General features: G+C 40.9%; 1 protein-coding gene and 1 non-coding gene across 4 annotated transcripts in view; both read right to left on the reverse strand.

The window, feature by feature from the left end:
• Kat2b (lysine acetyltransferase 2B) overlaps nt 1-22,461 on the reverse strand; it is a 110,973-nt gene that overhangs the window by 32,365 nt on the left and 56,147 nt on the right. For 2 of the 3 annotated variants that reach the window (XM_036167718.1, XM_036167720.1), the window contains exons 4-8: nt 22,270-22,362; nt 19,305-19,486; nt 9,732-9,923; nt 3,602-3,708; nt 389-511 (exon numbers count right to left, since the gene is read on the reverse strand). In XM_036167718.1, the coding sequence (XP_036023611.1) occupies nt 389-511; nt 3,602-3,708; nt 9,732-9,923; nt 19,305-19,486; nt 22,270-22,362 (697 nt within the window). The remainder of the gene's footprint in view (nt 1-388; nt 512-3,601; nt 3,709-9,731; nt 9,924-19,304; nt 19,487-22,269; nt 22,363-22,461) is intronic. The other variant, XM_036167719.1, reaches the window with a different exon arrangement.
• Nucleotides 17,287-17,390, reverse strand: LOC118570136. The gene has a single exon (XR_004943134.1). It is a non-coding gene; the product is annotated as a U6 spliceosomal RNA (small nuclear RNA).

Below are 22,461 nucleotides of genomic sequence, written 5' to 3' on the forward strand. Positions count from 1 at the left end.
GTGCTGTAATAACAAGTTTTTGTTTGTTTGTTTGTTTGTTTGTTTGTTCTTAGTTTTTTGAAACAGGGTCTCTCTGTGCAACCCTGGCTGTCCTGGCACTCATTATGTAGACCAGGTTGGCCTCAAACTCAAAGAGATCCACATGCCTCTGCCTTCATCTGAGATTTAAGGTGTGCACCATCATCACCCAGTGCAAGTTTTTTACAGTTATAGTTCTGCACTGTGGGTTTGTTTATTACACAGCAATATGCCCCCAAAGTCTAACGACATCCAGTCATTAAAGTCTTGGGGAAACATAACTGTTAGTGGGTCTGAATCTAGCTATGGGGCTCTTCTGATGACTGAACCCAGTGTGAGCTGCAGCATTCTCACTCACTGGAGAGCTTACCTGGGTTTGCTTCAAGCCCAGAAGGGCCTCTGCAGCCAGGACTTGTTCTCCCTCCATTCATCTGCTCATGGGAAGAGGAGTTCGAACTGAATGATGCTGGTCCAGTAACAGGAGGACTGATCACTGTCCCAAGAGAAAGAAGAGAGGCTATTAGGTGACTCCTTTCTTAGACAACAAGAAGCCAAGTACATGTGAGACCATGAGGCCATCCTATGACTGCCCAGCACCACAAAAGCCATGCTAAAATAAAACCACAGAGCTTCAAGATACTAGAGAGTCATGGATTATAACTAACTGAACAGAATTATAATGCATCTAGGCCCACACTGACAAAATAGTGAGTAAAAACAAAGGTAAAGCTCTTTTCATAAACACAGACAGATGCCAAGAAGTAAATAAGGATGGGTGTTTGCTCCTTTAAAAAAAAAAATCTAATCATTCATTCAATAAACAAAGCACCATTTGGTAGCCACTGTGATAAAAATAGTTAAAAGAAGATTGAGTGTGGAGGCTGAACTTTGTGAATATAATTGGCAGTGGTGGGGTACTGACAGAACCTAAAGTTGTTCCCTGAAGTGAAGAAAGCCAGAGGACTCCAAATTAGTAAGTAATCCAGCCCCATACCAATAGTAGTGGACAAGCCTTATGTCCAGTCTCTAGAGGTGACTGAAACTCTCAGTATGCTATTTTGCTGAGAAAAGAGGCAAAAATTTATAGGTAGCCTATTCACTAGATAAGATTTCATCCAGATACACTTACTGGCTTTAACAATAACACCATTCCCATGGAAGAAAATGTCCTTTCCTCTGAGAGGAGTTCATAAGCGGAAATATTTGTAATTGTGAATTTATTTCTGAGAAAATACATAATACAGCAGGTATGGTAGTTTGAATGAGAAATGTTCCCCATGGGCTCTTTTATCTTTCATCCAAGGCTGGTGGTGCTGTTTGGGGAGGTTATTTATTACTTAGATGCAGCTTTGCTGAAGAAAGTACTTCACTGAAGGCAGTCTTGAAGGTTTCTAGCCTCACCCCACTTCCTTCTTGCCTTCTCTGCTTACCATGAGAATGAAATGTGACTGGACAGCTTCCTGCTCCTGCCACCACCTTCCCAGCAATTATAGACTCTTACTCTCTGGAACTGTAAGCCAAAATACACTCTCCCTCTATAAGTTGTTTCTGGCCATCGTGTTACATCATAGCAACAGAAAAATGGATACAGCAGGGATACTGGAGAGGCGGCGCGCGTGCGCTGAGGCAGAGGGCACAAACACATGCAAAGTAAATGGGAGCAAATCTTATTTACTCTAAGTATGTCCAATCCTAAGGCTGGAATGCCTTGTTTTAAGCTTGTAACTGCTTTGTACATCTGAGTTTAATAAAAACAAAAACAAAAAAAAAACTATGTTGGTGGTTCCCATTATACATCGTAATATGTTGCTTTGCTGGGTATGCCACTCAGTTGTAGCTGAATAAGTGAGAGATGGTAGGTAGTGAACATTCCCAGTAACACAGGTACCCAAAGAGGTCATTTACTGAAGCTTCTCGGGCAGTAGTGGTTCACTCTGCAGATTTTCCCAGCAGCCAAGTCAAGAAGTAGAATAAGCAAGTCAGGTGACAATAAGCCACCAACCCCTGATAATTCTAACTGTAAGCAACTGAATCACAATAAAAATAGGTTACAGCAGCACCTGCTGTCCCAGCTACTCAGCAGAAAGTTTACTCAGCAGAAAGTTGCCTCAGCCCAAGAGTTAGATTGGCAACATGGAAAGATTCTGCCCTCCTCTACACCACTAAAAGAAGGCTCAGAAGGTGCTAAAGAGCAAAGTTGGCACACAGGCTTCTAGCATACAAGCTTCTGGGTCTCAAAGTATAAAGAAGCAATGTGAACAGAAGCAGCTCTGGGGATCCAGAAGACACCAGAGTAGCTGACAGAACTTCAGACTCATTATTATGACAGCCATTTATCATTGTGGCATGGGTGTGCAGACATGGTGGCAATGTAGGTGATTATACTCTTTTTCCCAGCAAAGAACACATTGTAATTACACCAGAACAGGTGATGACAGCTCACTTCTGACTGGTGACACCAGAGTGTATGATCTAGCTTAAGGGTACATTAAACACAGAGGCAACCTCTGCCTTGTCTGTCTGGTGCTATGGCAGGTAACCTTACCAGAAGTTAAGCAGAAGGGAAAGAGTTTAATCAGGCAAAAGCCAAAAGGGTTTTCACACACAGAGATATTTTCCAGAGATCTTTCACCAAGGAACTAAACAGCAATGCTTACCCAACTGTACACGTGTGCCAAAACTCCTAGTATATTATAAAGATGGACTTGGGACTGTCAAAGACAGTAGCAAAAACCATCTGGCCCCATTAAAAAGTACTTTACACACTGAAACCAGGATCGCCTTCTTTCATCCACCATCCCATCATTTTTCATAAAATAGGTATCACCGTTGAAAAAGCCAGACTGAGGCTTGATTCCTGGGCATAGCTGTCATTGCAAATGACTGCTATTGTCGTTTCAATGTGAAATGTCCCCAATAGTGTCATGGAGTTGAACAACTGGTCCCCAGCTGGGAGTGCTGTTTTGGGGGGTCATAGAATCATTATGAAGTGGACATTTGATGGAAGAAGTACACTCACTGGGGGAAGACTTGGAGACCTGACCCCTGATTTCTCTCTCTTGATTTTCTGTGCGATGGTGGAATGTGATCAGCCAGCTTCCTGTGTCTGTCACCAGGCCTTGCCCTACCTGTTGCATGGCTTCTCGGTCATAATAGACTGTTCCCAAATAAACCCTTTATCCCCCTAGATTGCTATCTGTCAGAGTATTTTATTACGGCAACAGAAAAGAAAATGAATACAATTGCTAATAGAAGCATCTTCGAAAGCCAGCATTTCATGACAGAGCTCAGCTTCCTGAAATTTGATCCTCTACTAACTGGACTATGCAAACAAAGATTTCCTATCCTTAATGTGGCTTTAACTTTTTGGTTTGTGCTTGCACTGCTCAACAACATAGACACAGTTCCATAATATGAGTTAGTGCCTACTTGCTCATCATTACTAGTGATGCAGATACAAGACTTATTGGCTCTGGTCATCCATTTCCTTATGAGAAACTCTAATAAATGCAAAGTGAACTACAACTAACACTCTGGCTTGATCTTCCTGGTTGCTCTCTGATTTACATAAAAGGAAATGTACCTGTTTGGATTCCTAGTGGGCTGGTTCTGGAAGAGGCTAAGAGAAAATCCTGATCCCAGATAGGAGAATTTTGACTATACACTTCTTCTTCCAACATAGACAGAAACCTAGACACAAAAATAAAAACAAGAGTGAACTTCTAAAAATTATAAGTATTCCCCAAAGCTTAGAAGAGGGAACAAAAAGACTGTAAGAGCCAGATGCCAAGAAGGACTGAGGCAATGCACTGTCCTCTGCACATGAGAATACCACTGTACTCAGTAAATCACAGCATCCATGGCTGGCTGCACAAGACCTGCACAAGATCAAGCCAGTCCATATTCCAGGTTGGAGAGAGGGCAAGGCTCACAAGCCCCCACCCCAGCTGAGGAGTTATTGTCAGGTGATGGCTTATGGGAAAGGCAAGTCGACCATGCTCCAGTGGATGGCCCCACAATGCAAGGTATAAGGGCAGCACAAATTGGACTTGATGGGTCAATTTAAAAATAAATAAGAACACAAAGGGTATTAGAGAGGTGGGGTGGATCTGGGAAGAGTTAGTGGGGATGGATATGATTAAAGTACATGAAATTCTCAAAGAATTAATAACAATATTTTTAATTAAAAATAGGGACAGAAAAAATGGTTGAGTGGTCAAAAACATTGGCAATTCTTCCAGAAGACCCAGGTTTAATTCCCAGCATCCACATGGTGGCTCACAAACATCTGTGACTTCAGTTCCTGTAGATCTGATGCCCTTTTCTGACCTCCACGGGCACCATGCATAAATATATATTCAGGCAAAACATCCACACAAATGAAATTAAAACTTTTTAAATAAATAAAAAAATAAACCTTTAATTTATTACCAGAAGACAAGAGCCTCAGTCCTTCATAGCAACCACCCTAGGACAGGGTTTTTACTTCAACTATAAAATATATTAGAGTTATGATTCAAATGATGAGTTCAGATGGGCATTCCTATATATTCAAATACAGAAAGTGTTTCTATGAATATCTCCTTTTAATGCTGGCTATCTTGATGGGACACTGGCTACAGAGTACTAATAAACTGTAACCAGATATATGCTTGATGAGGCTCCTAGCAAATGCCAGCTCTCTATGTAGCTGTCACTGGCATCACCACCACCAATGTTGTAATGTACTGATTAGGCACCTGTACTGTTTCTGCAGCTTCTGGAACTTCATACTGAATCACCTCAGCACCTCTGTGAACTACATATCTCCTTACCACGCATCTGTTCACAAATCGAACTACTTGACAGTACTGTGAGGGGTTGACACATTTAGTTGAACCTCGTAAAGCTACTATAAAAGAATCCACTGCATCTATGGAAACATGTAAGGTTCATCCATGCCTACTTAAATGGCAGAGTGTGAATTGAGACCAATGGTGAGTTACTATACTCACTCCCAACCCACTATAAATCAACTACATCTCAAGTTTTGGAGGCCAAAAGCAATAGATACCCCAATGTCACCACAGATTATGTTTTTCCCCACTTCTGATTCACGGAGAAGAAACAGAAATAAGAAAAGAAGAGAGAGAAAAAAGATGGAATGAGAAATTAATAAATAGAGGTGGAGAAAGAGGGAAAGAAGGAGGAAGGACTCTTGTAACAACAGAGACGGAAAAGGCGCAAGTTGAAACCAGTACAAGAGACCCGGCCTAATGGCACCAGTCTATAATCTCAGCTACTCAGGAGGCAAAGGCATAAAAATCGCCATTTCAAGACCAGTCTGGGTAATTCAGCAAGGGGCTCTATTTAAAAAAAAAAAAAAAAAAAAAAAAAAAAAAGCATGTATTTGTGTGCGCGCATACACACACACAAGAAATAAAAGAGGGAAAGGCTAGGGATATGGCTAGCATGTATGAAGAAGCCCTAAATTTAGTCCCAGTACCACAAAAACAAGTAACAGCTGAATCATACCTTTCATCACAGCACTTGTGAGGCAGAGGTGGACAGATCTCTGTGAGTTCAAGGCAGCCTGGTCTACATAGCAAGTTCCAGACCAGCAAGAAATCAGGGCTACAAAATGAGACTCTGTTTCAAGAAATAAATAATATGGGAAAGAGAGAAAACTGGGAGGAGTGGAGGAAGGGGCAACTGTGGTTGGGATGTAATATATGAGAGAAAAATCAATTTAAAAAAATTTAGTAAAGGCAGGCAGTGAAAAAAAAGCAGCATATAAAGATAGGAAGAGGGTGTGAAACTCAGGAGAGAACCAGAGAGCCCTCGCTGTGTGCTGGTGAAACAGGTCCTGGATCTCCATCTCACATATACAGCCAGACTCAAAGAGCACCCCACACTCCCAACATACAGGTTCCACAGTCTTGAATGTTGTCACGTGCTATGAAAGGGGATTTAAAAGAAGGGGGTGGTAGTTTCACCCTACCATTAGTAACGGAATAAGGAAAGAGAGCAGCCCTGATTTTTCAGCTCAGCGCACAGGCATGCCAGAATTGTGAGCTGAGGGAACACACTATAATTAGCAAATATCTACAAAGAGAAAAATAATTTTGCTATGGAGAAAAAACTGTCACTATACAAAGTAATTAAAATTTCTCCATTATATAATAGGTGTTTGGCTCAGGGTCCCTCTATATCCCTTGACAGAGAAAGATAGCAACAGTCTGAAGGTAGAATTCTCTTTAAGTGGCAAATTAGAAAAACTAAGCGTGAAGTGGCTTTAACATGGAGGAAAGGAGCTTTCAAAGACTGAAAAGTGGCCTCTATGATGCTGCATTATCAGAATCACAACTCTTCTATCTGGGGAAGCATGAAACCTGTACTTTCTCCTGGAATCCTATACATTTCATAACTGGAACTTTGTTCCCTGTTGCTTATGCCTCCATATGGGTTTTTTTAGAAAAAGTTGATACTGCAAATGTTGGGTACTCAGTTCCAGCCCTTCAACATTATCTATAGTATTCCCTAAATCAGCCTTTAGATTTGGATCAGTCAAGGAGAGTTCCATAATCTCTATCAGAAAACAGTCTCTATTGTGTGTGTTCATGCGAGAACACACTGTGTGCCTGTATGTGTGTGTGCGTGCAAGTGAGTACATGTGTGTGCACATGTGTGAGAGTATGTATGTATGTGTGTGTGCACACGTGCGCACATGCATACAAGCATGCAAGTACATGTAATGCTGGGGATAAAACCCCTAATAGACAAAAACTCTATTACTGAGGGACATACCCAGTCCTGAACTTTTTGTTTTAATATTTTTTTTGCTACATTTATTTATCTATTTATTTATTTATTTCAAGACAGGGTTTCTCTGTGTAGCTTTGGAGCCTGTCCTAGATCTCACTCTGCAGACCAGGTTGGCCTCGAACACATTGAGATCTACCTAGCTCTGCCTCCCAAGTGCAGGGATTAAAGGCATGCACCACTGCCACCTGGCTACTTTTATTTTTAAATTGGCTTACAAAGTAACAGGTTTCCACATAGGGTTTTGATACGTTTCAATATAGTTGATCCCTATCCCCCAACCCAAGACCCATCTTATTCTTAAAAATTAGAAAGTATGTTTAAAGCCAGATTTGGTGATACACACCTGTAATCCCAGCACTAGGAAGGCTTACGCTGTGGGATGTTCTGTATGTCATATGTGTTGCTCTGATTGGCCAGTAGCCAGGCAGGAAGTATAGGTGGGACAAGCAAAGAAGAGAATTCTGGGAAGTGCAAGGCTGAGGCGGAGAGACACTGCCAGCTGCTGCCGTGACAAGCAAGATGTAAGGTACCAGTTAGCTACAAGCCACATGGCAAAGTATAGACTAATAGAAATGGGTTAATTTAAGATATAAGAACTAGATAACAAGAAGCCTGCCACGGCCATACAGTTTGTAAGCAATATAAGTCTCTGTGTGTTTACTTGGTTGGGTCTGAGCAGCTGTAGGACTGGGGTGAGAAAGATTTGTCCTGACTGTGAGTCAGGCAGGACCAGAAAAACTCCAGCTACAGGCTTAGGCAGAAAAAAATTCAGGGTTCAAAGCTAGCCTAGGCTACAGAGTGAGACCTTCTCTCAGAACATGAACTGTTAACAACTTTCCTGAAATACAAACTGGGTAATTCAATAACAATATCTTGATACTGAAAATTCAGTTTTTCTGTGGCTGGAGATATGGCTCAGCAGTTAAGATCATATATTGCTCTTGTAGGAAGGACTGAAATTAAATTCCCAGAACCCACATCAAGTGTGCTCACAAATGCCTGCAACTCCAGCTCCAGCAAAACCAAGCACCTCTGGCCTTCTCAACCATCAGTGGTCACATACACAAACCACATACAGACACATACACATAGTTAAAAATCAAATAGATCCAAATATTAGTTTTTCCAAAAGTATAATTTCAATAATCTTTGATCAAAGAATACAAAATTGCCTCTCCCAGTATGTTCCAAATGGATAGTTTTCAGTGGGACAGGGAAGAAATGCTTTGTCATTCCTGGTAGTTTTTGAATCTTTACTCTTTTCCACTATGCACCAATCTAGGCATAATTTAAAAAAAAAAAAAAAATCCCCACCTACCCCCAGAAACCCGCCCACCTATCTCATTCATGCATTGCTGTCCTTGGTCAAGAAGCTCTGAGCTACAGCTCTCTTACTGTCAGCCCTTCTCCAGCAGCCAATCTCTGAGCTTAAACTCGCGGTTCTAGTCTGGGGATGTAGCTCACTGGCAGACTACATACCTAATGCGTGAAGCCCTAGGTTTGGCCCCAAGCACTGGGATGGAGAATCAAAATCCTTATGATCCCAAAGTCCAGGATATAGCACTTGAACTTCCTTTTGCTATAACATATTTTCTGAAAGATTATATATGCAGCAAAGCAAGATGTAAGAGTCACAGAGAGTGCATTCTACAAGCAACAGTTCAGAGGTACAGAGCTGAACAGAAGGAAGCTTCCACTCCAGCTCTGGCAGGCTGATTTTGAAAGGGTCAGAGCCAAGAGTGAAGAGGCTGGAACTTTGCTAGGGTTCAGAGATTAGCCAGTGGGTTCCTCTGCACCCCCTGAATGGACAGAAACAGCACCTACATGCTCTCCCTCATTCATCTTTAACATCCTGGTAGCTGAAATACATAGAGCAAATTAAGGGCTGGGCCTGCACAAGACTGGCCCTCTCAACAGTCAGTCACAGATCTGAGTTAGACACATACCGCACTATAAGCTAATGGTACTGACAGACTCTGAGGGTGAAGAGATATTGCCTTCAGTTGTGTATCCACTGGTGGACCCACAGAATACAATAGATAGTTTCCATTCCATGGCCACATAGACAGTCTTGGTAGAACACAGAGGGACAAAACTAAACAAGAATATGTGAATGTGGAAAAGAAGTTAGTATTTAAGAGGAGGTATGCAATAAAAGAAAGTAGAGGTCAGAGCAATAAGAATGCATTATATACATATATGAAATTGTCAAAGAACAATTTAACAAGTGTTGTCAGAGGTTGTGGTTTGAAAGAAAAATGAACCCCAAAAGGAGTGACACTATTAGGAAGCGTGGCTTTGTTGGAGTAGGTGTGGCCTTGTTGGAAGAAGTATGTCACTGTGAGGGGCAGGTTTTGAGGTCTCCTGTGCTCAGCTACACTCAGTGTGGCACACAGTTGCTTCCTGTTGCCTTCAGATCAAGATGTAGGACTCTCAGCTCCTTCTCCAGCACCATGTCTGCCTGCACACTGCCATGCTTCTCACCATGATGACCATGGACTAAACCTCTCGACTGTAAGCCAGTCCCCATTAAATGTTTTCCTTATAAGGTCACGGTATCCCTTCACAGCCATAGAAGTCCTAACTAAGACAGAAGTGGTGGTATACACCTTTAACCCCAGCACTCAGGAGGCTAAGACAGGCAGATATCTGTAAGTTTGAGGCCAGCCTGATCTACATAGTGAGTTCAAAGATAGCCAGGGTCTCAAAAAATATAAACAAATAAAAATAAAATAAGTACAGGTTTGCTGTATGGAATGCAGAGATATTTCCTGGGAACTGAGGGTTCTTCTTCCTCCCAGGATGTTTTCTCTAATGTTCATGATTTTGGTACTTAAGTTAGCTTCGACTTGTTCTCCACAACCTCAGACCCTGGGATAAAGCAAAGCACCACAAGCACACCCCCTTACTTTGGGAAATGTGTGAGGATTAGCGTGCGTTTCTCGAGAGGCAGTTTGTCTTTTTCCTGTCTGGCTTGCTCCAGGAGCTGTCGTCTCATGATGGTGAAAACTGAGCGAAGCAATGTTCTCCCAAACACCTTTGTGGTTTCATACCGAGGTAGGCTGTCACAGAACTGCGGTACATTGCAGTAGCACAACCACCTGTAAGAAGAGGAGACAAGTGCCATTAGGGGGCCACCAAGTCCCAGTCATCCATAACACCTTCTAGATGATGAAGTGACCTTCTAGATGATGAAGCTTAGCTAAAGGAACTAGGCCTTTGATGATAGCCAATAAGATCACTACCAGGTAAGTGAGCCTGGGATGAGACCAGCTGGCCCTTATGTACCCTCTATGACTGCATGTGGGCCTCCTCCTACTCTATCATCATGCAGGGAGCCTGAAGTCCAATATTGCTTTGTCACTTGACCAGCTACATGGAAATATTACATTGTTCAGTGCCCACTTTCTTGTCTATAAGACAGGGACAAGTCACAGTGAATTCACCAGATTTTCTATGGACTGAGATAGCATGTGTAAGGTACAAAGTATAATTTGATTTTGATTTATATTGAGATTATAGTCCAGGGCTATGGCCTATAAACCCTGCACTTTGGAAGCTAAGGTAAATGGGTACTGAAGATTGAGCCCAACATGCCTGCATGCCAACAGCGAAGCTTCTGAGGGCCAGGGAGGAGAATCTGTACCTAACTCATTGAACACCAAGGGAAGTGTGGCTGCCTGGGTCACTGAATCTTGGGAAGTCAAAATGCAGGATAATCAGATGTGTTGTGTGGTATAATCCTGTCACTGTTTGTGTAAAGTCAGATTGACAGATCACAGCAATTAGAAAACCTATTCATTTGAAGCATCCTATTTTTAAAGATAGTAAGCATCTAGAAAAGCATACAATATCACATAGTATTTAGGCCTAAATGACTGTGTCTAATTACAGAGAGTTGGGAAAAGACTGCTTTCTATAAATTATTTGGGGTATAAGATATTTTAATAGTATAAGTACTTAAAGTTTTTTAAAAAATTAAAGAAGGAAGTATGTATATAAAGTGTGGTTTGGGCTGTAGCTCTAAGGTAGAATGCTTTCTTAACATAAGTAAGGTCCTAGGTTTGATCCCCAGAAATAACAAGGAGAAAAGGAAAAAAAAAAAAAAACTATACAAGTGAGAAAGAAAAATGAAAAGCAACAGAGAAACTTCCTTTTGTAAGATCACTCAAGGGGGAAGTCATTTGCTTCTAAGTCTTACAAACCAAAGTTCCATCCCAGAGAACACACACACACACACACACACACACACGCACGCACGCACGCACGCACGCACGCGCGAGCGCGCGTGTACACATACTACATAAATAAAATGTAATGAAAATAAATTACCTATGCAGCTAGGCATGATGGTACACCCTTGTGATCCCAGAACTGGCTGAGCAGGTGTATCACTGAAGCTTGAACCCAATCTGGGCCACCTACATATTAACACTGTTCACGTGCACATACACACACACAAACACTTTTCCTTCTTATGATAAATGAGTGAGTGAAGCAGTGAATGAAAAACATGAATGAATTGCCTAGGCAACACTCTCTTACCACTGAAGTTGTGGGGAGAAGATAAAGAGCTTTAAGACTATTCAAAACCCAGTCAGGTACAGGAAGTCATAAGCTTTGACCATCTGTTGCTTAGGTACACTCTGTAAGCTCAAAGTCAAAACTACTTTCAACACTGTAGGGTCGGAGAGGAACCAGGTTTGCTTGATCTGACCACAAGTCTGCAGTAAACTGCCGGTAAGGGACATCTGATTTAGAAAGTTTCTTCCAACACTGATGTTAAAGAATGAAAACAATCAGAAACAGTCCTTGGATTTTCAGGCAGCAGACGCAAGCTCTGCATCTCCCAGGAACAGCAACAAGCATAGATCATGGGAGTCCCAGAATGCAACTCTAACTAGGGAAACCTGGTGGGAATGTCATTTTGCAAACCATCCTCTTCCAAGTCAGTGCTGCTTTCCAAAAATCAAAGTTCATCCTTCCCTCACTGAGGACACCACCGATAAGGTGAGGATGGAAATGAATGACATACCACTGTGCACATCTGTGGTCTTGTTTTTTGGGTCTTTTTTTCCATCTAATTCTGTACCTAACCCCCATACTACCCCATGAGAGGTGGCAATGGAGCAGTAGTGTTTCACTTTGGAGAAAGACTTTCATGACCACACCTATAAGTTCCCTTATCTGGAAAGATAAGGCAAGAGAATGGCAGGTTCAACAACAGGCTGAGCTATAACAGGGAAGTGGGAAGGGAGTGAGAGATGAAAAGAGAGAAGATGGGTGGAAGAGAAGGGAGAGGCTTTTTACTTGCTCATTGGCCCACTTCCATATTTTGAGATAGTCGTATTCTGTAGCCTATCCTGGTCTTGAACTCACAGCAATCCTGCTACCTCAGACTCCTGAGTAGTAGGTTACAGGCATGAGTTACTCATTAGGAAGAAGCAGGTTAATGTTACTACATCTGCTTTGATTCTCATCTTTTCTTCTTTTTAATTTTATTTTATGTGTATGGCTGTTTTTCCTACAAGTATGCATGCTGCTTGAGGAGGCCAGCAGAGGGGTGTAAGATCCCTTGGAACTGGAATTTCAAGTGGTTATGAACCACTTAATATGAGTGCAAGGAACCAAACACAGATCCTCTGCAAAAGCAGTGTGCTCTAACCACTGAGCAATCTCCCTAGATTCACAATCTTAAAACCCCTGTGTATGCTACTTCTGTTTATTCTCTCAAGTTTCTCTCTTAATATTTCGTGTGAAAGTACTATTCTGTAATAATTTTGAATTTTACTAATTTATTGAAAGTGATCTTTTTAGCAAAAAAAAGGCATTATTTATTCTATAATTCTAAAATTCACCTCTTTTGAAGCCAATATTATTGGATTATTAACTGTGCTCACTCATTGAAATGGAAAGTGTGGTGGTTTGAATAGAAATGGCTGCCATAGACTCGTGTTTGAATGCTTGGCCCAGAGTGAGTGGCCTTATTAGGAGGTGTGGTCTTGCTGGAGGAAGTGTGTCACTGTGGGGACAGGCTTTGAGGCACAGTGTAGCTCAGTCCCTTTCCTGGTGCCTGTGGATCAAGATATAGAACTCTAGCTCCTTTTCCAGCACCATATTGGCATACACACTGCCATGTTTCCCACCATGATGATAATAGACTAAACCTCTAAACTGGAAGTCAGCCCCAATTAAATGTTTTCCTTTATAAGAGTTGCAGTGGTCATGGTGTCTCTTCACAACAATAGAACCGTAACTAAGACAGAAAGAGTATCTGGGGATGAGAGGAGGCCAGCCCAATAACTAATTATAAAATATAAACAAATGAGCAACCTGATCACAAATCTTAGTAATCAGAAGTCAAACTCCATGCAACTCTGATTATCTTGACACTATTTAAAATTTGACACTAAAATACAAGAAAACAGGGCTGGAGTTGTAGCACAGTTGGTACAGGCCTTGCCTTGCATGCAGGCCCAGGATTCAATCCTCAACACAGCATAAACCAGCCTTGATAGCACACTTCATAATCCTAGCACACTTTTAATCACAGTATCTGGGAATTTTCCACATTGATCTTATAGATAGATGGCAATACTTTTTGGTTTGGTTTGGTTTGGTTTGGTTTGGTTTGGTTTGGTTTGGTTTGGTTTGGTTGGGGTTGGGGTTAGGGTTGGGGTTGGGGTTGTTGGGGTTGGGGTTGTTGGGGTTGGGGTGGTTGGGGTTGGGGGGGTTGGGGTTGGGGTTGGGGTTGGGGTTGGGGTTGGGTTGGGTTGGGTTGGGTTTGATTTGGTTTTTGTTTATTGAGACATAGTTTCTCTGTGTAACAGTCCTGGCTATCCTGGAACTCACTTTGTAGACCAGGTTAACCTTGAATTCAGAGATCCACCTGACTCTGCCTCTGCCTCTGGAGTTCTGGAATTAAAGGTGTGTACCACCATGCCTGGCAGAGATGACTATACTTTGAGTAAGGAGTAAAACTTATTTAAAATTTCTCTCTATTATCTCCACCCCTCTGTGAATCAGAGTCTCATGCAGGCTGGTCTTGAACTTAAAGGCCTCCTGCTCCAGTCTCCTGAGTGTGGGGTTAAAAATATGTGTCATCAGGGGTTCACATCTGTATCTGAGTGGTACTGACTGAGTTCTAAAGTACATTACAGGCAGCTGACATGCTAAGAAAGTGGTATTTCTGCTACAAAGAAGATGGTTTATAAATATAATAAAAGCTCTTATTTTTTGTTTATTTGGGGGATAGAGTCTTTCTTTGTAGCCTTGGCTGGCCTGGAACTAGCTATATTGAATAGCGTGGCTCCAAACTCAAAGATCCATCTACCTCTACCTCCCAGGTATTGGGATTAAATACCACAACTGGCTAAATTATAATTTTAAACTTGAAACACATTTTCTTTTATTCATTATAGTAAAAAGTAATACTGTTAAATCTGCTTCATTTAGTTTGAATTTTGAGGTAGGGTCCCCTGTAGCTCATTCAGGCCTTGAACTCCTGACCCTCGTGGCTTTACATTCTGAGGACTAAGATTACAGGTGTATGTTACCTCAGGTTGTTTTTTATTTTTTACTGAATAAAGCTTTACAAGTTAGCTCTGGAACAATGACTATCATCTCTGAGTCCAATATTCACCACATAAAATCCTATTCTGCCTCATTTTCATGCCAATAGTGTGCTTCATAAATATGAGGTTTCTTTGTTTTGACTCCCCCAACTTTGCTAGGTTCTTCTCCCTGCTTTCCTTTCTTCATCAAATGGCATGATAGAAGAAACAGGGAGTTGAGTGCATCTACCTTCATTTCCGGATATTATGAACTAAGCCTCTTGATCTAGAAATGAACAAGTCCTAGTGCATATGGAGACTCATCCCTTGACTCTCTGGGCAGGCTCTGCCTTCGGCTGTAGGCTGTGGATGCTGAGCACCAAAAAGCTCTTGTGCTGTTTCTATCAGAAGCCATTACAGCTTCAAAGGTCTCATTCAAATACTCACTGTAGACGGGACTTTTCTTTGGGCCGCCAGCACACCAAAAAATGACATGGAGACATATTAATTAGGAAAGCTTGGTCTGTAGTTTAGGCTTGTCCCACTGGCACTTATACCTTAAATTAACCCATTTATACTAATCTACATTCTGCCTCATGGCATTTTACCTCTCTTCCATCTTGCACCTCCTGTTTCCTCTCTGTGTCCTCTGGCATCTCTCCCATGCCTAGATTCATCTTCTCTCCTCCTGTGCCTGAAAGTCCTGCCTAACCCCTTCCTGACTAGCTATTGGCCATTCACCTCTTTATTAAACCAATCAGAAGTTGCCTTGGCAAAGACACATTTTCATAATGTACAAAAAGATTATTCAACAACATCCCCCCTTCCTTTTGTCTAAATAAAAGGAAAGGGAAAGGTTTTAGCTGGGTAGTGGTGGTACACACTTTTAATCCCAGTACTTGGGAGGCAGAGGCATGTAAATCGCTGTGAGTTTGAGGCTAGCTAGTCTAAAAAGTGATTTCCAGGACAGTCAGAACTGTTATACAGAGAAACCCTGTCTTGAAAATAAATAAATGAATGAATGAATTGAATGAATAAAATAAAAAGAGGAAAGGTTTTAACTCTAATATAATAAAACTATAAACAATAAGAACAATTATCAGGTAAGAATCACATTCACAATGTCCAGTTCATCTGTATTTGGCAAATTCAGAGTAAATATTCCATTATCTATCCTATCTTGATGAGTCCAAAATTTTGTACCTTGAAGAATTTACTTTTTATCCTAGCTTGTATTAGCAACCCAAAACTACTTTATTTTGGGTTTTTAGACCTCAAAACATTTTCGTAGATAAACAATTTGAACTTTGGTGCCTCTCAACTTTATATACTTTACATCTCTTTTGTGAGTTTCCTTTTTGAATTTGGTAACAAAGAAAAATGTAACTATAACAACTATCTCGTCTTCAACTCCATCAGAGACCCAAGAAGGATATATTACTTTAGTAAACAGGAAGTGCAGACCAAGCAGTTTTCAAAACTATAGAAATGACAGAAACAGCTGGCTGCCTGAACAGTCACCCAAGTTTCCTCTACAGTGTTAGGACATCCATCTTCAGCCTACAGGCCTACCATATCTGACAGACTTTTCTGTGAAGCAGGAATTTTGAAGGGCTGTCCCTCCTTGTCTAGCAAAGTTTGGCAGTCTTACTCCTTTGTGTCCTGCTTGTCCAGTTTGTACAGTATGCTGTCAGCAGTCAAGGTAAAGGCAGTTTCTTGACCAAATCGCTAGCTTTGTCACAATGAAAGAAAACTACATATGGAGGTTCATCAATGCCCATCATACTTTTATGAAGTAGATTGGTGCTTCCAGGAGCAGACATGTCTCACTGTCATGAAAAGCCTTAGGTTATTAAAACATTTTAAATGTCAGGCCGGGTAGTGGTGGCACATGCCTATAATCCCAGCACTCAGGAGGCAGAGGCAGGTGGATCTCTGTGAGTTCGAGGCTAGCCTGGTCTACAGAGCTAGCCCAGGACAGGCTCCAAAGCTATAGAGAAACCCTGTCTCAAAAAATAAATAAATAAATAAATAAAAGAAAAAAAAAATTAAATGTCATATTCTGCAGGTCTCTGAAATGATTGAAGACCATCTATAATACATCAGTTTAACTGTGAAAACAAATCTAACGTGACTATAAGTTTGATTGTCATAGATGACTGTTAACCTGTCTTTTTTTTTTATTACCCTTAATAGTTTTCGAGGACTAGAACATAACATGACTTTTTTTTTTTTTTTTTTTTTTTTGGTTTTTCGAGACAGGATTTCTCTGTGTAGCTTTTCGCCTTTTCCTGGAACTCACTTGGTAGCCCAGGCTGGCCTCAACCTCACAGAGATCCACCTGGCTCTGCCTCCCAAGTGCTGGGATTAAAGGTGTAGGCCACCACCGCCTGGCATAACATGGCATTTTTAAATGAGCTGCATAGGTACAATCAATACCTTAAACAAAAGTAGAAACATATATACAGTATAACAAAAATAACACTAAATTTGTATCAATATACAAAAATATTTGAAACAAGAGTAGAAACATATATATAGTATAACAAAAATAATCCTAAATTTGTATCAATATGAAAAAATCCGTATCAATGTAAAATAAGTGAGACTAGTAGTTTTTTTTGTTAGAAAGCAGATTCAATAATATATCCTTTTATCCTACCATTTCTATATCCCTCACCTTTTCTTTTCAGAATGAAATTCCTGAATCTAATTTGCTATGTTTAGTATCTTCCCTGACCATGACCAATAACAACTTGTGACCAACTCCCCCCAAACAATGACAAAATCCATCAAATGACCAAAAAACGACCCACCCCACCTCTTGAGAATGTGGGCATTATGTTCTTAAAATTATTTTCTTTTGTCTTGGGACAATGGCATCTATAGGGGAGTCTGAGAAAATTGAAATAAAGATATGAAACGCTACATGAATTTGTGCATCGTTCTTGCTCAGCGGCCATGCTAATCTTCCTTGTATCATTCCAATTGAAGTATATGTGCTGCCAAAGACAATCTTGTTCAATTATCCATTACTCTTGTCTATTATCCAGCTACACAACCCCACATTAGCAGACTGTGTTTTAGACAGCACTGTGTGTGGGGTGTAAACAAACCAAAAATCTTCCCTGCACCTGTTTTGTGCCATGCAGCAGTGAAAACTTCCCACAGAATATAACTTCACAGAAGAAACTGAGCATCAGAGAAGAAAAGACTCATCTACAGCTCACAGAGGTAGAAAAAGAGACAAGCCCTGAGGCCACTCAAAACCCACTTTGTTTTTTCTATTTCTTAGTATCTATTAATATGTGCTACCCATTTCTTGATAGTTCCCAAGTGCCACCCTATATTATTACTTTCTTTTCTTTTATATCTTTTTGTTTGCTTGTTTGTTGGAGACAGGGTTTCTCTATGTATGAAGCCCTGGCAGTTCTGGAATTCACTCTGTAGACTAGGTTGGCCTTGAACTCAGTGATCTGCCTGCCTTTGCCTCCTGGGTGCTGTGATTAAATGTATATGCCATCACACCTGGCTTTATTTTGTTTTCTAAAATATGGTCATGTCTCTCATGTTGTTTATACATTTGATTCTCTCTCTCTCTACTTTCCCTTCTACCCCAAACCCCACTCTTAAAGACAAGGCTTCTATGTAGCCTATAGTCCAGGTTGGCCTGGGACTCACAGTCTTCATGCCTCTGCTTCCTGAGGACATAGAATCACAGGTATGCATATATATACCTTTTCTTTTAATTATTTGCTTTTTATTTTTGGTCCTATTTTTTTATTTATGAAACAATAATTTTTTCCTTTAAGAGCTACAAAGACAGGTTTGGTAGTGTATAGCTGCAATCTCAGAATTCATGACATTAAGCAGAGGATCCTATGTTAAAAACCAGCCTGGGGCTGGGAGGTGGTGGCACATGTCTTTAGTCCCAGCACTCAGGAGGCAGAGGCAGTCGATCTCTGTGAGTTCAAGGCCAGCCTGGGCTACAGAATGAGTTCTAGGAAAGGTGCAAAGCTACACAGAGAAACTCTGTCTCAAAAAAAGAAAGAAAGAAAGAAAACAGCCTGGGGTATAGAGTGAGTTCAAGGCTACCTGCGCTACATGCTCTCTCTTTCAAACAAACACACAGTAAGAATATCATGAAAAGAGATAAAATGGATAATTCTGGCCACTGCTATTTAAATGAAGATAAATATAGGTCTTAATACTTTGTATACTGAATGTGCCAAATTGTTTGTTTTCTAATTTATCCTTCACTCCTAGTTTATTATGTGATTTTGTATCCTTCTCATTAAAATTAACGTTAAAAGGCTAATTTTTTTTAAGAATGCAAGCTATGTATTACTTCTTGTATTTTTTTCCTTTGAGATAGGGTCTCATTATATAGCTCTGGTTGATCTGGAACTCACTAATGTAGACCAGGCTGATCTTGTCAGAGGTCTGCCTGCTTCTGCCTACCAAGTGTTGGGATTAAAGGCATTAGCCACTGGCTCACATAGCTATTTTAAATTAAATAGTAGCCACATTGAAAAAATAAAACATACAAGTTAAATTAACCATATTTAGTTTAATATTATCAGAGCCAGGAGGATGGCTCAGTGAGTGCCAGTGTATGCCATCAGCCTTGAGGGCTGGGATACATCCCCTGTATCACATGGTGGAAGGAGAGAACAAATTCCTACAATTTGTTCTCTGACTGCCACACAAGTGACATGGCAGAGAATAAACACACAAACAGAGAGATAGATAGATAGATAGATAGATAGATAATAGCTGATTTTGAAAAGCAAACTAAGAACTTGAAAGTTAAACTACATAGGCATATTCTACGAGTTGGTGGAGTCACCATAAGTAGGCAACCCTTTCCTGGGAGGCAAATAGTAATTCCATGTTTGGAGCCAGGGTGCAGTACCTCAACTCAATTACCTTGTGTAGTTCTCCTTGTATCCAGTGATGTCATCATTGGGAGACCTTAGTCTCCGCTGTGATGGAGCTTCCAGGTGCCAGTAGTTAATTCGATTCAGAAACATCTTGGCCAGCTCAACTGTTGTCTGTCTCTCTTTTGATGGCAAGTGACTAAATTTGTACTGCACAAAATTATTCACACCCTGAAAAGAATCGAAGGCAGCATGTTCATGTAGCTATATGACCACACTAACTCTGAATCTAACCAGTTATCTCAGGAGTTATTTGCAAAAGAATAAACAATCTCAGTCCACAAAAATGTCTTCCCTTTCCTTCAAAATAAACAGTACTACCCAGGGAAATCTCCCTTCTGGTCACAGTGGAGGAAAAAGTGACAAACAGAAAAACAGAATTATGATTCTGTTCCCACTTCAATCCTGGAGCATCAAGGAGAAAAGCATAGACACGGATTAGAAAGGTCAAAATCCCTTTAATGAGAAAAGATGCAAAATGAGGTTCTTGGATAAATGTCTTGGTCTGTGAAATTTTTAATACTTTGCTACCTTATCTTTCATCACTCTTGTAGTTTTAACAAGAATATCAGAGGAAGAAAAAACATTCAGAAATGTGCACTTTTCCAAGAGAGTTGTACATTAAATTTTCTAGAGAATACTCCCATCTCATCACATAAAAGAATAAGAACTCTTACTAGTTTAGAATCAACATGGAACTTACTCTCACAGCCATGTGGTGGTGGCACATGCCTTTACCAACACTCAGGAGGCAAAGGCAGACAGGTCTCTGAGTTTGAAGGCAGCCTGGTCTACATACTGAGTTCTAGGACAGCCAGTGTTAGCGTTTAGACATACATGGCCCGCCCCTTGGAGACCTGACAGGATGCACTTGCTAAGATTCAAGCAAATACCTAAACAGCCCAGGTCCTAAGGCCATACGTAGTCTGTGCACATACGCTGTGTGGATATGTAGTTTGTATACACATGTGCTAAATCCCCTTATTAAAGGCAAACCCTCCCCCACTCCTCTCTCTCTCTTCCCACGAGACTGCATCTACACCTCCTCTCTTCCCCCTTTCCTGTGTCTTCTTCTCTTCCTTTCTTGTTCCTCATCTCCTCAGCCCTTATCTCTACATGCACACTCTACCGACGTGAGTTCTGTCATTTAACATGGCTTTCTTGGGCCCCTTGGCTCCAACTGCCAAGGTTGCCTTCTGCTGGTTTTTTTGTTTGTTTGGTTGGTTGGTTGGTTTTTGTTTATTGTTGTTGTTTGTATGATTTTTGAGACAGGATCTCTCTTTGTAGCTTTGAAGCCTTTCCTGGAACTAACTCTGTAGCCTATATTTCACAGAGATCCACCTGCCTCTGCCTCCCCAGTGGGATTAAAGGTGTGCTATACTGCCAGGCCCTTCCACTGTTTTTATAATAGCCAGGGCTACACAAACTGTTTACAAATCAGTCCCAAAAAAAATAAAAAAAGAAGAGAAAATAAAAGAAAAATTTGTTCTCCCAAAGGCTTACTTACACCAAGTCATTTATTTATAAAGACTGGTATTACTGTGTGATGATTACCTATGTCAACTTGATAGGACCTAGAATCTCCTGGGGAAGGAGACCCAAAAAGTAACTGTTGTAAATGCTGGCACCATTCACTATGCCAGAGGTCCTGATCTTCCTAAGAGTAGAGAAACCAAGCTGAACATAAACAAGCCTGCAAGCATCCATTTCACTCTGCTCTGACTGTAAATATGATCTGTTCAGCTTGGAGGAGCTCCTGCCATGTGACTTCTCTTCTATGAAGGATTATAACCTGGATTGTAAACTGAATAAAACCCCTTTCTCCTCTGAAACTGCTTTTTTTAAAAATCAAATATTTTATCACAGCAACAGAAACGAAGCTAGAATTACCACACACATCTCTAAGATACAATGTTTTCCACGTCATTAATAAATTCCCTCTCTTCTTAATAGGCTTTTTCAGACAGTGCCAAATAAAAAGACAAAGACTTAATTTTAAGACTTCAAGCGTGTGGGAATTCGTTCCATTCAACCAATGACCTCTGGGCTGTCTGGCCCAATGGACATGGCCCTTTCTGAGTATGTGACTAGTTAAAACTGAGGAGGGGCAGCTTGCTCTCTCCTGGGTGGTTGAGATGCAGTCAAGCAGCGTGAAGCAGCTTGCAGAACAGAACAGTGACAGCTGGACCAGAGGGATGAGTGGCGGAAGTAGTGGTGGTGTCAGCGCCTTGCTTGTTTGTATTAGTGAGTTTGTTTGCCCATTGCACCCTTAATAAATTGATTACACACACACACACACACACACACACACACACACACACACACACACACACACACATATCCCTCTGTGGGATCTCACTTCATTCAAGAGTAAGAAAAGGCACATTTTATGAATTCTTACCAACTATACATTCTACTCATTTTCCCTTACATACAGAGTGGAGTCTAAGTGCACAACACTCCTAAAAGACAAAACCCAGATTATTTATTAAAGTGGGTGTGATTGTGAGACCCAGAGTGTCCTAGGTTCCTATAGTCTTGTGTTAACAGCTTGATGCTGGGTTGGGATGGATGCAAGACCTATATAGAAATGTAGAAGAGGGTTGGAGAGATGGCTCGGGGGTTAAGAGCACAGGCTGCTCTTCCTGAGGTCCTGAGTTCAATTCCCAGCAACCACATGGTGGCTCACAACTATCTGTAATGAGACCTGGTACCCTCTTCTGGCCTGCAGGCATACATGCAGACAGAATACTATATACATAATAAATAAATCAATCTTTTTTAAAAAATTTAGAAATGTGGAAGGAAGCATGAAAGTTCTTCAAGCTAGAGTATAGCTTAATAGTGTATGCTGACTATTTATAAGGTTCCAGGTTTGAGCCCCAGCAAACAAAAGCTGGGAGGGGCCCTTCAGCATTAAATTCATGTAAAAGAGATCCTCAAAATGCTTTTACCTGTTCAATACTGGGCTTTTCAAATGGGGGCCTCTTCTCCAAAGAGCCTTCAACCACAGGTTTTCCTCTTTGTAAAATAGACTTTCTTAAGAGCTGCAAAGAAATCATTTTTAAAAACAAGCTTTAGTTTGTGGCTTAGTGATTTATAGTTTTGGTTTTTTGAACAGGGTATCCTTATGTAGTCCATGCTGA

The sequence above is a fragment of the Onychomys torridus genome, chromosome 18, assembly GCF_903995425.1.
Source record: "Onychomys torridus chromosome 18, mOncTor1.1, whole genome shotgun sequence".
Taxonomy (NCBI): domain Eukaryota; kingdom Metazoa; phylum Chordata; class Mammalia; order Rodentia; family Cricetidae; genus Onychomys; species Onychomys torridus.